General features: G+C 50.8%; 1 protein-coding gene across 1 annotated transcript; it reads left to right on the top strand.

The window, feature by feature from the left end:
- The first annotated feature begins 501 nt into the window (after nucleotides 1-501).
- Nucleotides 502-13715, top strand: LOC104059526 (CCN family member 2). Its single transcript, XM_009561209.2, has 5 exons — nucleotides 502-669; nucleotides 5486-5699; nucleotides 9540-9791; nucleotides 10547-10755; nucleotides 11432-13715. Exons 1-5 carry the CDS (start codon nucleotides 607-609, stop codon nucleotides 11741-11743), a joined length of 1050 nt encoding a protein of 349 aa, XP_009559504.2. The 5' UTR covers nucleotides 502-606; the 3' UTR covers nucleotides 11744-13715.
- The last annotated feature ends 4007 nt before the right edge of the window (nucleotides 13716-17722 follow it).

The following is a 17722-nucleotide window of genomic DNA, read 5'->3' on the forward strand; positions in this document are numbered from 1 at the left end:
TGGTTGCAGGAGTTGGGATGACAGCCTTTATAGTCATGGAACTTTCATTTCTTGGAGCTGGCAGCAGCAAGTGCTGATGATGCCTAGTCAGTTATGGTACCTCATTGCACCCAACAGCACTGGACTTTCCATCTCTTCCTCCTGTTCAAAGGAAAAACACAGAGTGCCGCAAAGCTGTGCTTATTTAAGTCCTCCGTTCTTGTAGCCAAAAAGGAATGGATGTAGGAAGGGAAAGGGGGGGTTGTGTCAAGAAAGCTGTCCCAGGCTTCATACTTTGGGAGTTAAAAAGAGGGAAAATTGAAAAATAATAGTTCTGCTTGAGTTTGATTTGCTCACATTGAAAGAAGCCAAGCTGCAGGCTGTGCCAGCAGCCCTGTAACCACCAGGGCCACAGGAATCTTCTCGTGTTCCCTGGAATTTGGACATTTTCTGTTGCACCCATTTCCGCTCACTTTCTGGTTTGTTACTCAGGCATGGGACACGCCCCCTTAAAGAGGATATTTAAAGAGGAGCTGGTGTGCAACTTTCTCCAAAGAGAGACTAGAAACGCCAAAGGAGGAGGTAGTCAACCTGCAGTCTGGATCCCCTCCCTTCCCTTTACTCAGGATGTCTGGCATCTTGGGGACAGTGACCTGGACCCTGTTCCTCCTCCTCCTCGCACTGGGCTGGGTACGTACTGCACTGCAGCAGTTCCACTCGCTGGCTGGGCGTTGCAGCTTCTCACTTTGATGCATGCAAATGCTTTAGGCTGAATAACTCTTCCCAGCTGCCAACTGCCTCTGAAGGTTTCAGGGAGGAGGTTGGCTCTTAGCAGAGCGATGCAAATGCACTGCGTAACTAAATCATGCTCGGAGCTGCACCATGTGTAACGCTGGTCATCTGTGGATTTCAAAGCTTGGCAAATTTGAATGGATTTTGTTTCACTCCTGAGAGCCAGAAGCCAGCCGTGGTTTACAAGGGGGAAGACAACAGAGTTGGAGTCACTGAATTTATGTCTGTCCAAGGAATAAAATTCCTGTGTCCCAGGTCCTTACCATCCCCATCCTTCCCCAACTGCCACTGAAACCACACGTGTGTTCCCAAAAGCAGTGATCTTCAGGGAAAACTAGACTGCAGCTCCTTCAGAACAGAGTTTTTGCCTGTTTTTGTGTTCATACAGGTGCTTGACAGGGCGGCTGATTCTGCTTAGGACTTTAGTGTGCTATAATGGTGCCAGTAATACCAGGAACATTGCTGCAGTCATTAACATATCTAAATTACAGCAAGTGCCTTTGGGATCGTTGAACAAATTGGATTCACAGAGCCACTGTGCCTTGCCCAGCTTGTTGTGCTGATAGATGCAATAAACTTGTGGTTGATAAGGTCTGTTTGGTTGTTCCTGGCAGCACCCAGCATGTGCTGTCCCCTTTCCTGCCAGGAGAGGTGTCCTGTGCACCTACCCCTGCTGTGATCCAAAGGTAATTTCTGTAGTTTGGAGTGAGCTTCTTGATTCCTGCACTGACCCAACTTTGGCAGCATCATATGAATTATAGCAGTGCGTCCAACTGCTGTGACAATTGTTTATTTTTTTGCCTAGAAAGGTTGAAACAGATGATGCTCAGGTCCCTTCCAGGCTGGTGTTCTGTGATTCTGTGGTTACTCTGAGGTGGTGTCATTTTCCCTGCCTCAGAAGTGGGACTTCTGGCTTTCTCTGGGCTCTGAGAGCAGTGTTTAGTGGTTTGAGCAAGGAAATGAGAGCTGTTGCTCCTGAATCTGCCTCCAGTGTTGTTCGGAGGTGAGAGTAGAACCAGGACTGCTGGGAGCTATATTTAGCTCTGCCTGGCTTAGCCTGGGAAGCCTCCACGTGTGTGAAATGGGGGTCATGGTTCTTTCTCTAACAGGCTGTTGTAAGATGTGCTGCAGCAGCTTGGGATGGAGGGAGAGCAAGTATTGCCTGTGACAATTTAGGGTTTGGAGTATGTGAATAGCTGTGTTTTGACTGCTTTAACTACTGCCAGTCTTGGAACGTGAAAGACAACCAGTCACATCTTTATTATATTACTTCTCCCTTGCAGTGTTAACCCCTGGCTCCCACAGCACTTTGGCAACAGCTGGCTCAGTGTTTAAGCGTTCCTTTCCCAGCCCTTTGAGTGCAGTCATGAGCCCAAATGCATTTTAGAAATCCTATTTGCTTGGCCCTCTTAGCTGTCTCCCTGGGCTTGTGTAGACTTTGGTCAGGAATGAGAAGTCCTGATGCTGCCGCAGACCTGCAGCAGTGTCATGAGCTCATGTCCCGCACCTCATCCCTTCCTGAGGGCATAGGGAGGAGATTTTATGTGAATATGAAGCAGGAAGGATGTTCTTACTTTTCCTTTCATCCCAGGTAGCTGGGTTTGGTGCTGGCAGTTGGGAGGAAGCTTGTTCTGGCTTGCAGCTGAGCAAATGGGAGCCAGGAGGTGGTGGTGGAGAGTAAGTATGGAGCACAGGCAAGGGAACCCTCTTGCCAGGCTGCTTTTACTCTCATTACTGCTTGGCCATCACTCAGGGATCCTGGGAATGGCAGATTCACACGCGGTGTTTGTGATCGATGTGAGAGCTGCCAGCAAAGCTGGGAGCAGGGAGAGCTGATATTCCAGGCTCTGGCACTTCTTAAATCCATACCCTTGATTTCTAACACTGGTTCTGCTCTGCTACTCTCAAAGTTCACAGAAACACATTGCTAAGCTCAACAGAAACAAGGTCAAGTGAGCTTGGAACTTAGGATCCTGCTCACTGGAGGTAAAAGTGTAGTTTTTGGACAGACCCTTCTGCAGAGGGGAAGAAAATTAAATGTTCTGTAAATTCAATCCCTCTGCACCCAGGTCAGAGGAATGTTATGTGGAAATGTTGATCTTTGTGGTACAGTACTCACATTGTGACTCCCTGCAGTTCTTTGGGCATTTTCCACACTGTATTGAAACAAATCCCAGAGCAATCCTTGAAAATAATGCAGGGAGGAGGGTACTCCATGCAAAGGCCTTATAATCCATTATTTAACTTTTGAAATGGCTGTGAAAGCAAATTAAGTAATGGAAAACTCTAGGAAGTCGAGTCAATGTTGGCCAGCTGTTCCCAACTTACGAAGTTCCCCTTGCCAGCCAGTGCCTCAGTGTGCACTGGGCCAAACAATTTGAGCTCATTCTCTGCTTTCTCAGCTCCATGAGAGGGGCAGGAGTTATAAATAGCAGGAACTGACTTTGCTCAGTAATAAAACAGGATCCTGAATATACCCTGGGCTGGGTGGACTGGGTGATGGAGAGCAGCAGGTCTAAGGTGATCCATTGGAAAATCTACAGGTATTGAACAGAGCCCACAAATAGGGATGAATGGCATTTTTTACACCGTTCTTGTGCCCATGGGTGGGCAAATGAGATGCAGGGCTGCAGTGGCACCCAGCAGGGCTCTGATACAGTGGAGATCTGAATCCAGATGTTCTTGTGCTGAAAAGCAGCTCTAATATAATGAGAAAGTGAAGCTTGTAAACAGAAGGTGAAACAAGGTGGTCTGGTTCCTTGAGTGAATTATCAAAGGAAATCAATGGCACCAACAATGATTAATGAAGGCAAGAAAGAAAACTCGGCTAGGTCTAATTCCGTTGTGTTCTCTGTTATCTCGAAAGAGCTTGCTTTGGTTTGTTTTTCAGTAGGAGAGCTATTTTGAGAATGTTTCTTTATATGGCCTGTGGCTGACACTGCATTGGAAAATGCTTGTTGTCATTTTTTTAAGTGAACAGATTGCATCTTAATATAGATTCTGTGTTAGGAATGCTTTGCCTCTTTTATGATCTCATGTATCCCCCACCCACTTGCCCACGGTTGAATAACATGTCCTTCTGGCAGCTACAGTGGTCGCATACATGAAAACCATTAGGGAGGCACTTCAGTATTTTTAGTGTCTTTTAATGCACTTCAGCAGTTGGGATGAGATCCCCATGCCGTGCCAGCTCCTAGTGAGCCGGCTTGAGGACTGCGGTCTGGGAACAGCTGGGCTGCAGGCACCAGAGGCTTGCTTCCAAAATACTCAGCACTGGGAAGTTTCAAAGGACTTGTGAGTTGGGATTTAGACTGATCCCTGTCCTACACCATGCTGTGCTGATCATTAGGGAAGTACAAAGCCATTGGCATCTCCTGACCCCACGTGAGCTCAAGTCAGAGCAGCTGTTTTGAGATGAAGTCGAAACAGCTGGAAGACTTTTACTACACTTATTGATGACAAACACAACATCCAAGGAAGCTATTTCACAAGCAAGGGCTGGATGGGACATAATAAGTACAAACAGAGCTGGAGCAAGATGATCTGAGGGCTGGAGCACTTCCCATCCAAGGACGGCTGAGAGAATTGGGGTTGTTCAGCTTGGAGAAGACTCTGGGGAGACCTTAGAGCAGTTTCTAGCACTGAAACAGGCTCCAGGAAAGCTGGAGAGGGGCATTTTACAAGGTCACGGAGTGCGAGGACAAGGAAAAATGTCTTTAAACTGAAAGAGGGCAGATTTAGATTAGACATTAGGAAGAAATTCTTCCCTCTGAGGCTAGGGAGGCCCTGGCCCAGGTTGCCCAGGGCAGTCGTGGCTGCCCCATCCCTGGAGGTGTTCAAGGCCAGGTTGGATGGGGTTTGGGCAACCAGATCCAGTGGGAGGTGTCCCTGCCCATGGCAGGGGGTTGGAAATGGATGGGCTTTAAGGTCCATTCCTATCCAAACCGTTCCATGATTCTATGATATTTTTGGCCACTGTTCTGGGTGTTCCCCCCTCCCCTGCCCCCAGGGTCTTCCCAGCCCCTCTCCCTGGGTGGCAGTGGCCGGGTCTGGCAGCTGAGCTGAGGGGCGATCTGTGCTCTCCAGTGCTTTCCTTCTTACCCTGGCTCACAGCAATCCAGGAATCCCAAAATGTTTCTCTGGCACCATCTCTGTGCAAGGGCTGTCGAAACAGGAGCTGCTCAGTGCCTGGCAGTGTGCAGCATGTCAGTGCTGCAAACTGGAGTAGTGCTCCTGCACCCCTCTGAACCTAAAAAATTTTAGTGGGCAGTAGCTAAACAGAATACCAGGCTAGAGTTAGGACACTGATGTTTCTGAGGAGATGCAGGAGGATCTTTCCTCAGTAGTGCTGTGGAAGAGCTGGGAGTTTCTCACTGTTGATAATTACTATCTTATTGCTTCCAGGGAAGCAGGGAGCTGAGCTACGCGTGGGTCTCCAAGCCTCTGCTTGTCCTGTTTATTTTGGCCCTGTTTCCCACAGTTTTCTTGTTTTTCCCTTGAGCTCCAGATGAGTTAGGGTTGAGAAAGAGATCTGTCTGTGCGAGTCCTCGGGAGCTGCAAGCACATTCTTTGCAGGGCTCTCCAGTGGAGGGAAAAGTCTGTTCTCCCTTCTCTTGATGGTGTGATTGTGCTTGAAGCAGAACCGTGTTTTTCTTTTCTCTGCCTGTTTGGCTTGCAAGAGACTCATTCTCTCCATGGCTTGTTTGCCCTCCAGGTAGAACCACAGGCCTGCATGTATCCATGCCAGTGTCCCTCACAGCCTCTGCAGTGCCCCATTGGCACCAGCCATGTGTTGGATGACTGTGGTTGCTGCAAGGTGTGTGCCAGGCAGCTTGGTGAGCTCTGCTCCCCGCAGAAACCCTGCGATCATCACAAGGGACTCTACTGCGACCTCTCCAAAACCCAAAGAAACAGCGGGATCTGCTTAGGTGAGAGCTGTATGTTCTGTTATTCTGTGGTTTTCTTGTGCCCCCCTCACCTGCAGACCTCCTGGAAAACCCATGGCATGGCCAGAATTCTCTGTAGAGCTTGGAGCTTCATCCAGCATCACATTGTGAGATCTGTGCCAGCCCTGTGAGCCAGCAGATTCAATGATATTGATACTCACACAAACATTCCTTCCTGCAAGGGAGAAAGCTTTCAAAGGCACTGGTTGGGGCTTGGGACTCTCTTTGCTCCTGTGATGATGAGGAGCCATCCTTTAGCCTGTGGGTAACTATCAGCAATCCAGGCTTTTACTGGAAAGGACAGTTGCTTGGAAAATCTCACCGCAAACCTCACTGCCTGGCACAGGAGGGTGGCATTTTGCACTCAACCACTCACATGGAAGAGGTGCATTGTGTTTGTGGCATTAACACGTGGGTGGAAAGAGCTGAACAACTCATTTGCTGAACAGCGTATGTGTAGAACATGAGAATTACTGAACCAGGTAAATAGAAACACAGACCTGTTTTCTCTCCTGGAGCCTCTCTTCAGCCAGAAAAGGAAAACCTTGTTGATTTTTTTTTGTTCAGTAGCTATTTTTAAAGTATGTAAAGATTATTTTGCTGTAGAGGAAAAAAAAAGTACTGCCACAGTCTCCTGTTCTGTGTTTGTAAACAAGACTCCTCTCAGCCAGGAGCTGATGGCTTTTTTTTTTTAACTCAAGCTTTTCAAAATAGTCAGGAAGACAGGAAGGCTGGGAAGCTGATGGGAACACTCTGGGAAGTGTTCAGCCACTGCACGTGGCATCACTGGAAATGCCCCAGCAGCCATAGCCCTCACGCCACCCCACGACAGCGAGGTTTGGGATAGAATTGCCTTGGTTTGCAGTGCCAGGAACACTCTAAATAATGATTTTAACTCGTAGAAGATGTTTTCTGGTTTCTTTTGAGAAGGTTTTATAAGTTCTTTTATAAGTTTAATTTTCCTCTCCCAGATTTTGGAAGCCATGTGAGCTTCCTGGCTCTTTCTGTAGGTATTGATACACCCCAAGAGTGCTGAGTGATGCTTCATAAGGCAAACGTAGGCGTAATGACATCCAGTGGGTGTAAGCTGCAAGCTGCCTAATTAAGACTGGAAATGAGTTGTGTGTTTATAGAGTAAAAGGAACTAAATCAGCAGAGCAATTTTCTCAGGAGCATGGAGGAGTCTCCATCTTGAAGACTTCCCACAAACACTGCACATCTTTCTACTATGTGCTTTGTGTTTGCCATGGTGTATGGGTTTGACTGTCCTTCCTGCCTTAAATGAGAATTAAGATTTTTGTGGCAGAAATCCCAGATGAACATAGACCAGGATATACCTAAATTTGACTGAGGATTTGAATCTGGAGTCCAGAGGAAGCTATGGAGATGTGTCAAGGGCTGAAGCAACTCCCATACAATGACAGGCTGAGAGAGTTGGGGTTGTTCAGCCTGAGAAGATAAGGCTCCAGGGAGAACTTAGAGCAGCCTCCAGTATTGAAAGGGGCTTCCAGAAAGCTGGGGAGAGGCTCTTGATCAGGGAGTGCAGGGATAGGATGAGGGGCAACTGTTTTGAGCTAGAAGAGGGGAGATTGAGATGATATCTTAGGAAGAAATGTTTTGCTGTGAGGATGAGGAGACCCTGGCCCAGGTTGCCCAGAGCAGTGGTGGCTGCCCCATCCATGGAGTTGTTCAAGTCCAGGCTGGATAGGGCTTTGAGCAACCTGATCCAATGGGAGGTGTCCCTGCCCATGGCAGGGAATTGGAACTGGATGGGCTTTGAGGTCCCTTCCTACTCAATCATTCTAATTCACCTCTTCCTGTGAAGACCCTGGAGTACCAAAATGGTAGAGATAATCTTGTGGTAGCTCTAGAGCAGGAGAACCTAGTGGTGGTGGGGTGGCCTGGGTGGGTGCAGCGAGCTCTCACTTGAGCTCTGCCATATTCCCTGCAGGAAAAGGCAAAAGTCTCTTTGTCTGGACATGGTGATTGGAGGCAGGAGATGGCAGCAGTGCCAAGTGAAGCTGGTAAAGAAAGAAAGAGCTGTCTTACTCTGCTGGTGCAATCCGTTTTGGTGCTTTAATTGGATCATGTCAATGGGAAAGTGAGGTCATTATAGGGTAATAAAGCACATGACAAAATGATTGATTTTTGAAAACATAATAAATTCCCTGAGCAGTCTGCTTGTCCCTGAGTGGAGAGCGGGCGCTGCCAAGGGAGCAGTACGGCTGGTTCATTGGGGAGAGAGAGTGCTCAGGCTAAAAACAGTGGAAGAGGCTTTAAAAATATGCCTGAATGGCTGTGCAGAGGAAAAGGGGGTGGCTTTTGATGGAAAAAGTGAGAATTCGAAACTTCTAAATAGGAGAACAGGAGTATTTTTATAGCAATGGCATTGAAAAGAGTTGCAAGTTGACATCCAGCTCTGGTTAGAAACAAGACATTAGTGGTCCACAAGGATTTGCATCCCCACAAGGACCAAGTGAGATGGAAAGAGGCTCTTGCCCCTTGTTTGGGCCAGAAGTCGGAGACGATGTTCTGCGGGCGAGTGGGACTAAGGGGAAAATAAATCAGATTTCCTGGTAAGCCTCCACAAGCAGCCAAGAATCCTTCATTTTGGTAACTGCACAGTAGAGTTTTGCATGGATTGTTTTGTTTTTTAAGGGTCAGGGTTGCAGAAAGCAGCAAAACTGTCCAAAAGCAGGATTTCTGTCCTGTTTACATGGCTGAGATTTCAACATTTCAGTTCAGGCTGAGAGAAAAAAAGAATCTCAAAGCTTTCCATAAGTTCCTTTGTATACTCATTTGGCTGCATCAAAACTTTCCACTCAAGTTATATCAAAATGTTTCATCTCAATCTTTATAGCATCTAAAATCATTACCCGAAAAATACGTCCCCCAGTGGAAACCGTCCAGTGAGTATTTTGGTTGAGCTATTGTGAGAGCATAAAGGAAATCTTTGATATCAAACTGAAATGCTTCAGTTCTTTCGTGTTGAAAACATTCCTGACATTGATCTGTGCCTGCAAAACTCAATCAAATTTGAATTTTCTGCTGTAAAACTTCCACTGGAAAGATTTTGGCTAATAGGGACATGTGAGCACTGCTAGCACTTGCAGAGAGGAGGCTGCTCCGGTGTGTCAGGTATTGTTGCGTTTCCTCTTTTGCCTGTTGAAGTTTGATTGGGAAGGAGGAGTGAAAGACTTGTAGGAGGGCTGGAGGTGAGAGATCTGGAGAGCAGAGTGGAGAGAAATAGAAACAGTTGTGGCCAGAGGGAAGCAGACATTCCCACATCACAGAGGAGCCCAAAAGGTCTTAAACCCAAAGTGCTATTTTCCTTTTGTAGGAACCTTTAGACATGCAGAGAACCAATTCCTTGTGGGAGAATGTTGCCTTTTGGTCTTCTAGGAGTAAGGATGAGCAAAGCCACCAGCCCATGCATCCTGTCAGGAATGCATCTTGCACAACACCTCTGGCTGGGATCCTCTGAGCTGGCCAGGAAGGTCTCTGGCTAGAGAACAGGCTATTTGCAAGCTGCAAAGACAAAGTCTCACTCAATATGTCATCCAAGTGGAGAAGAGATTTTTCTAGAGGACTTTGGGAGGCCTGGCACAGCTGGAGCTGAATTCTGAAAACTGATGTCAGGAATAGCCTTGGTTCCAGGGAGACAAATATTAAGTGTGTCAAATTCTGCTGCATCCAGGCCTGAGACATCTGCGCATGGGCACTTGTCTCTCATCCAGAGCCCTGTGACCGCTCAAGGCAGAGGCCCTGCTGCCACCCCACACCATATTCTCACCTTCTCCTCCTTTTTTTCCCTTCCCACAGCTCACGAGGGCATGACTTGTGACCTGCTGGGCAAGATCTACCGCAACGGGGAGAGCTTCCAGCCCACCTGCAAGCTGCAGTGCGTCTGCATGGACGGGGCCATTGGCTGCATCCCGCTCTGCTCTGATGACCTGCAGCTGCCGTCCCCAGAGTGTCCCAACCCCCAGCGGGTGAAGCTTCACAATAATTGCTGTGAAGAGTGGATTTGCGGGGAGCCCAGCAAGGAAAACCACTTTGAACCAGCCATGGCAGGTGAGCAGTGGGTAGATTTGACAGGGCTAGGGAATAGGGCTAGATCCTGGACAGACCTTAGAGCAGCCTCCCAGTATGGAAAAGGGCTCCAGGAAAGCTGGGGAGGGGCTCTTCATCAGGGAGTGCAGGGACAGGACGAGGAGGAACGGTTTTGAGCTGAAAGAGGTGAGATTGAGATGAGGTCTTAGGGAGAAATGTTTTGCTGTGAGGATGGGAAGGCCCTGGCCCAGGTTGCCCAGAGCGGTGGTGGCTGCCCCATCCCTGGAGATGTTCAAGGCCAGGTTGGATGGAGCTTGGAGCAATCTGATCTAGTGGGAGATGTCCCTGCCCATGGCAGAGGGATGGAACTGAATGGGCTTTAAGGTCCCTTCCAACCCAAACCATTCTGTGATCCAAACCGCCCTTGGACTGGGGGCCAGAGTCACATCTGGTTTGGAACTGGTGGTGGATGCTCACTTTGTGCACTGTGGTGTGGGTACCAAGCGCTGAACTCCAGACCGATCAAGGTGAGACCTTCGTGATGCTGCCAGGAGGCTCACATGCCCTCTGATATCCCAGCAGAACTGGCTGAAGCTGGGCTGAGGCCCTGTGCTTGCCTGCATGCTCCATCTGCTGAGAGGCTGAGTAGCTCACAGGATGGGTTGGACCTTTGCTATGGTCCCCAAAGAGTTAAAACAACTTAAGAGCAGCCACAGAGCTGTCACACTTTCACCCAACCCCTAAACCTTGCCTTGTGTCTCTTCTGGATGGTTCAGTTTTCAGGGAGGATCCAGCACACAAGCCAGAGCAGAACAACCTGCAGGAGAGCTGCTTGGTGCAGACCACCCAATGGAGTGCTTGCTCCAAGAGCTGTGGCATGGGCATATCTGCCCGAGTGACCAACAACAATCCCCAGTGCCGCCTGGAGAAGGAGACACGGCTCTGCATGGTCCGGCCCTGTGACTTCCCTGTAGAGAACACCAAGGTACTCGGTGAAGTAGATTGGCGAAGGGTTTAGAGAGTGAAGGATTTAGAGGGATTTAGAGGAGTGGTGAGGAGTGGTGAGGAGCAGCTGAAGTCACTGGGGCTGTTCAGCCTGGAGAAGAGAAGACTGAGGGGAGACCTCATTTCAGTCTACAGCTTCTTCACAAGGGAGGGAGGAGGAGGAGGCATTAAGCTCTTCTCTCTGGACCTGAGGGAATGGCAGGAAGATGCCAGGGGAGGGTTAGATCAGACGTTAGGAAGAGGTTCTTGCCTGAGAGGATGGTGGAGCCCTGGAACAGCTCCCAAGGAAGCAGTCACAGCATCAAGACTGACAATATTCCAGCAGCATTTGGCCAACACCCTCAGCCCCACGGTGTGAATGTTGGGGGTGTCCTGTGTAGGGCCAGGAGCTGGAGTCAGTGGTCCTTGGTTCCCTTCCAACTCAGGACATTCTGTAATTCTGTGGTTCTACTGGGCTTGGGAAGGAGGGATATGCTCAGGGAATGCCAGGGACAGCCTGGTTAGGTGCTTGTCAGACATGACACCATCTCACAGGGTTTGCTCTGTGCTTCCACTTTCTCTGTGTCCTGTTGCTCACTGATGGGGACGGAGCAGAGGCGTAGATGGATCTTTGTCCAACTGTCACATCTTTGTTAACCCATCTGCTCCCTTCCTAGAAGGGGAAGAAGTGCATACGGACCCCAAAGCCACGTCAGAGACTCCACTTCAAGTTTTCGGGCTGCACCAGCACCCGTTCCTACCGGCCTAAGTTCTGTGGCAGCTGCACGGACAGCCGCTGCTGCACCCCGTACGTCACCAGCACTGTGGAGGTGGAGTTCCACTGCCCTGAGGGAGACTTCTTCCAGCGGAAGATGATGTTCATCAAGATGTGTTCCTGCCACTATGACTGCCCTCGAGACAATGATATCTTCCTGGACACGTACCGCAGAAGGATGATTGGAGACCATGTGAAGACAGAGAGGCAGTAGCCCTCTCCGTGCCAGGCCAAGGTGTCGAGAGGGCTCTGCAGCACTTTTATGGCTGTGTCCCAGGATGGTGCAGCCTCTCCCCTCTCTGTGAGGGGCTGTGCTTTCAGAACAGCACCGGTTGTCACCAGTGGTCCCAGTGGCCTTCCGAACAAGCTGAGGTGTGTGGGGCAACAGCTCCAGTCTCCTGACCTTCACCCATGGTGGTGCAAAGGTCAGTGAAGGAACCAGAAATAGGCTTGAGCTGCAAACTTGATCCATATTCCCACTGACCAGATGGGAAAATGGATCAAAATCGCTTGGCTCCAGCTTGTCTCCAGCCAAGAGCACAGTAAATATGATTCCCCGTGGCCACTGCCAAAACCACGCAGAAAAGAGAAATGGGAAGCTGAGGAGGCCTGAGGTAAAGCTGAGCTCTGCAGCCTGTTTTCCAGCAGAGTGGGGCTCTGCTGCCTAGTGGTACAAAGCTTCTTGGCAATGAGAGTGGTCCTGACCCTGTGCTGGGCTCTGGCTGAGCTTTCCAATTATTTTTGGCTAATTGGGTCCAACCAGTTGGCAAAAGCTCTCCCCTATCCTTGTGCCCACCTTTCAACCTACCACATGCTTTCCCATCAGCAGCTTTGTTCCAGATCCATTTGCTTCTGGAGAGGCTGGATCATCTGCTGGGTGACCGGTTCTCTGGGTAGCTCGAGACCTGTTAAATTTCTTTTGGCCTCATGTGCCTGTGAGGGTGACACCAAAGACGAGGAAACCACATTGTGTAGTGTCACTGCAGGACATGGAGTGTGGCTCAAGGTCTCCTATAGGAGAGCTGATCCCAGAAGGGGGGTTCTGATAGAAGAAAGGATCCGGTGAGGCTGTGGCTTTGCCTTGGTACTGGCAGGGCAGCCTTGCTTAGGGCCTGTTTCAGACCTGAGGAGCAATTCCATCGTGAAATGGGAGTGAGCCAGGCTGGAACGTGTCCTCTGCAGGTGCTGCTCCTGGCAGGTTTTAGTGCCGTGATGAGCTTGTCCTGTTGTCCCTTGGAGCAATCTCTTCTGAAACAGCTCCAGGGTGGAAGAGGGACTGAACTCCATGGACTCACACATCCTCAGTGGGGCTGCAGCTGCAATTCAGCTCCAGAGTCTTTGCTGGTGGGTTGTAAGTTGGAGGAACCCGAACTCGGGTCTCCCTGTGGAGGTTAAGGCACTGGCAAGAAAAAGACCTGTATGTGTAAATGGAGCAGATCTGGAGTTACTGGGGCAGCAGCATGGAAAGCTGCATGGTGCTGGGCTCTCCAGTGGTGGAATTCCCTTCTTGCCAAAGCTGTGCCAAAGCTGTGCAGAGTCTCAGTGTGATGACTGCCAGCCTGTAGCTTCAGGAGAGACCACCGACACAGGATCAGTCCCATACACCCCAGCCAGCACCAGTGCAGCCTCAGCAGCTCCAAGTCCTCAAGTCCTGTCTGTTGTGTTTAGTTTCCGCCGATTTTAGCAGAAACATCCAGGTAAAAGCCCAGTCTCATTCCTTAAATCTTCCCTGCCATCCTCCTTTGCCAGTCACTGGAAATTAGGATGAATTCTGTCCCAGCTGGGCAGGAGCAGGGGCCACCTGGCAGCATCGAGGCTTTTCCCTACCTCAAAGTGGAATCTGATGCCAGGGGACAATTCCCATGGTCCATAAATGCTGCCTGCAGCCGAGAACTCTGCTGAAGCGCCAGATCGGGATCTGTGTCCCAACTCAGCCCCTCTTCTCTTGCATTCTCAGCCTGCAGGAGTGTATGAGCCTTCAGCCTCCTGTTGCCTGTAATCAATTTGAACTGTAAATAATCTACCTGACATTGGTTGCTTTCCAAGGAATCTGTGCAGTTTCTGTATCCTTTTAGCCTAACCTTCCTCGGGGTCTCCTCTCCCTGTGCCCCCAGCTCTGCTCTGAACTTTTCTCCTGCCGTTTATGTGGCTTCCAAGTGTAAAACTGCACTGGGGCTGCACTTGACTCAATCTAATAAATATCTCTTTATTTTTGATACATGTGACAGCATCCCTCAGCCTGGTTTCCCCTCCAGCCTTTCTCCAGTACCACCAGTTTGCTGGGACCAGTGCTCGTCCCCTCTTCAAGGGTGGGTGGCAAGGGATATATACTTCCAAGTAGCAGTGGGGCTGGTGTTGGTGTCCCACAGGCACCAGCACAGCCCACAAACCACGGCTCCTGCTCTAGGGGCGGATGAGTGGAGCCCCCCCTTTCTGCCTGCTTAAGGACCCTGCAGTCCTTAATACCCAGTTAAAAATATCCCAGGAGCAGATGTGAGCAGAAGTCAGCGATAGCGGGGCCAGAACACGAGGGGCTTTGCAGCGGCTTAACAGCTTATGGATTCATCACATTAGCCAGGGGCTCCCCCCTCTCCCACCCCAGCACTGGGGTGAGAGGCTCTTCCTCTCCCCAAACCCTCCTCTTCTTCCAGGGAAGGCTTAGGGTTCCCCGGGCAGAGGAAGGTGATGGGAGGACAAATCCCCACCAAGCTTGAGAGGGAGCTGTGCGAGTCGAGGCTCTGAGCCTGGAGCAGGATGTGTCCTGTCGCTCTCTGGGAGGTGGGAAGGGCTTTGCCCTGAGGGAGGCAGCCAGGAGGGGAACACGGTGTGGGTCCCTGTCAGTGTCCCCAGCGACACAGTGAGTCTCTGTCAGTGTCCCCAGGGTGGTGGCCGTTAGGTGGCACCAGGCACCTCCCTAGGGAAAGCGACAACTCTCCATGGTCTACTCTCACGGCCAGTTCCTCTCGGGACAGCTCTCCGGGGCTTTCCAAGGCTCACTTTCTGTAGGATATATCTTTGTGATGAGCCCCACGCGCTGGGTTGTTTTTTTTGTTCTCTTTTTTTTTTTTGAGGGGAGGCTGTTGTTTTTTAAATTGAGGGATTTAGAGGTATGGCATTCCACCACCCAGCATCCTCCTCATCCCTGGGCAACCAGGAACATATAGAACCAGCAGTTCCTGCCACCGTGGGGAGTTGTCCCTGTGGCTGTGTAGACATGTCCTGTGGAGAGTTGGCCACAGAGAGTTGTCCTCAACCCCTCCCTGCAGGGACACTCTGTCCCCAGGGCAGAGTCCGTGGGGTGCAGGGCCTGTGCTGCCCCTGGTGAGCCAAGTGGGTGCTGGGGAGCACCCTGCTGTGGAGCGCAGCCCCATCTCCTCCTGGAGAACAGGCCAGCAGGGACAGCAACGAGGCCCTTGGTGCTGGCAAGGATCAAGAATCCCAGCCACCCTGGTTCCCAGGAGCCCCACTCCCCCCAGTCACCCGCAGCCACTGCCTGCGCAGCACTGATAGCCCAGGCTTGTCCCAGCAGCCGCTGCGGATAAGGACAGGTTTGTGGGCAGCGGAGCTGTGTGAGGAACCCACTGACAAGCAGGGGTGGCTCTGGCCCTTCCTCAGCCCCAGCCACTCTTATCGGCCCTGGCCACGGCCATGTGCTCACTGGGGTGGTCTGGGGGTAGGTTATGGAGGCCAGGCTGGTTATATGGGGGGTTCAGAAGGATTTAGGGTGCTCTGGGGTCATAGGGTAGCCAGGCTGAAAAGGTGGGGGGGGAGGGTTGTGTGCGGTTACAGGAGGGTTTGGGGTGGTCTGGGGCACATAGGGGCCAGGCTGGTTATGGGGTGGGCGTTACAGAAGGGTTTGGGGTGGTCTGTGGATACATGGGGGTCAGGCCGTTTACGGGGGGGTTACAGGAGAGTTTGGGGTACTCTGGGAGCACATGGGGCTCTGAGGGTACAGAAGAGTTTGGGGTGCTCTGTGAGTACATGGGGGCTATGGGGAGTTATAGGAGGGCTTGGGGTGCTCTGGGGTTCCTACAGCCTCCCGTGGGCTAGTGTGGGGCAGGGACTCCTGGCTCCTCCACCCCCTAGTGCAGAGAGGGCTTTTTACCTACAAAGGAGATGAGTGAAACTGGGAATAAAAATGTCTATAAAAGACCCAATTCTGCCAATTTTGGGGGAGATTTGAGTGAGTTTTAGGGGAGCCTTGGGGTGTCACAGGCTCTGCCCCAGCAGCCTCGGACCCAGCCCCATCTGGGGAAATCCTAGCAGCTCAAGAGCAAGCCATCCCTGTGTTCCGGAAAAGGAGCCGGCGGGGGGAAAAGCCAGCTTGGTAGAGCAGGGAGATCTCAAGATGTGTCAATAATAAGAAGAAGCTCTATGTGCTTTGGAGGAAAGGACAGGCATCTTGGGTGGACTACAGGGACGAAGTGAGATCGTGCAGGGAAAAAATCAGGAGGGCCAAGGCCCAACTAGAAATCAAATTGGCTAAATCTGTGAAAGACAACAAAAAGTCTTTCTACAAATACATTAACAGGAAAAGGAGGACGAGGGAGAATATCCAGTCCCTATTGGATGCAGAAGGAATAACAGTGACAGGGGATAAGGACAAGGCTGTGGTACTTAATGCCTTCTTCGCTTCAGTCTTTAATAGCAAAGAAAGTTGTTCCTTCTGTTTCCAAACCCAAGAGTTAGAGGAGCAGAATGAGGCTCCCATGATCCAAGAGGAGGCGGTTAGAGACTTGCTTGCCCAGCTAGACTCCCACAAGTCTATGGGGGCGGATGACACCCAAGAGTATTGAAGGAGCTGGCGGATGTCCTTTCCAAACCCCTATCCATCATCTTCCAGCGGTCCTGGCTGACTGGGGAAGTTCCACTAGACTGGAGGCTGGCTGATGTTGTGCCCATCTACAAGAAAGGTTGCAGAGAGGATCCAGGGAACTACAGGCCTGTCAGTCTCACCTCAGTGCCGGGGAAAGTCATGGAACAGGTAATCTTGAGTGCTATCATGAAGCACTTGCAAGAGAACCGGGTGATCAGGCCCACTCAACATGGGTTTATAAAGGGCAGATCTTGCCAAACTAACCTGATCACCTTCTATGACAAAATCACTCGACTACTGGATGGGGGAAAGGCTGTGGATGTAGTCTTCCTGGACTTCAGTAAAGCCTTTGACGCAGTTTCTCACAGCATTCTGCTTCAGAAACTGTCAGCCTCTGGCCTGGACAGGCGCACACTCTCCTGGGTTGAAAACTGGCTGGCTGGCCGGGCCCAGAGAGTGGTGGTCAATGGAGTTAACTCCAGCTGGAGGCCAGTCACAAGTGGAGTTCCTCAGGGCTCAGTACTGGGTCCAGCCCTGTTCAATGTCTTTATCAATGACCTGGATGAAGGCATTGAGTGCACCCTCAGCAAGTTTACAGATGACACTAAACTGGGAGGAAGTGTGGATCTGCTGGAGGGTAGGGAGGCTCTGCAAAGGGATCTGAACAGGCTGGACTGCTGGGCCGAGACCAATGGCATGAGGTTTAACAAGGCCAAATGCCGGGTCCTGCACTTGGGGCACAACAACCCTATGCAGTGCTACAGACTGGGGGAAGAGTGGCTGGGGAGCTGCACGGAAGAGAAGGACCTGGGGGTGCTGGTTGACAGCCGGCTGAACATGAGCCAGCAGTGTGCCCAGGTGGCCAAGAAGGCCAACGGCATCTTGGCTTGTATCAGAAATGGGGTCACCAGCAGGTCCAGGGAGGTTATTCTCCTTCTGTACTCGGCACTGGTGAGACCGCACCTCGAATACTGTGTTCAGTTCTGGACTCCTCACCACAAGAAGGATGTTGAGGCTCTGGAGCGTGTCCAGAGAAGAGCAACGAAGCTGGTGAGGGGGCTGGAGAACAAGTCTTACGAGGAGCGGCTGAGAGAGCTGGGGTTGTTTAGCCTGAAGAAGAGGAGGCTGAGGGGTGACCTTATTACTCTCTACAACTACCTGAAAGGAGGTTGTGGAGAGGAGGGAGCTGGGCTCTTCTCCCAAGTGACAGGGGACAGGACAAGAGGGAATGGCCTGAAGCTCCGCCAGGGGAGGTTCAGGTTGGATATCAGAAAAAAATTCTTCACAGAAAGAGTCATTGGGCACTGGAACAGCTGCCCAGGGAGGTGGTCGAGTCGCCTTCCCTGGAGGTGTTTAAGGAACGGGTGGATGAAGTGC

The sequence above is a fragment of the Cuculus canorus genome, chromosome 22 (genome assembly GCF_017976375.1).
Source record: "Cuculus canorus isolate bCucCan1 chromosome 22, bCucCan1.pri, whole genome shotgun sequence".
Classification (NCBI taxonomy): domain Eukaryota; kingdom Metazoa; phylum Chordata; class Aves; order Cuculiformes; family Cuculidae; genus Cuculus; species Cuculus canorus.

What these genes read in the sequence shown, in the direction of transcription:
- LOC104059526 (XM_009561209.2), top strand. Translation starts at nt 607, where the DNA reads ATGTCTGGCATCTTGGGGACAGTGACCTGGACCCTGTTCCTCCTCCTC. An exon ending in CTTTGAACCAGCCATGGCAG is followed by an intron (nt 9,792 to 10,546) that starts GTGAGCAGTGGG and finishes TGGATGGTTCAG; the next exon opens with TTTTCAGGGAGGATCCAGCA. An exon ending in TCCCTGTAGAGAACACCAAG is followed by an intron (nt 10,756 to 11,431) that starts GTACTCGGTGAA and finishes CTCCCTTCCTAG; the next exon opens with AAGGGGAAGAAGTGCATACG.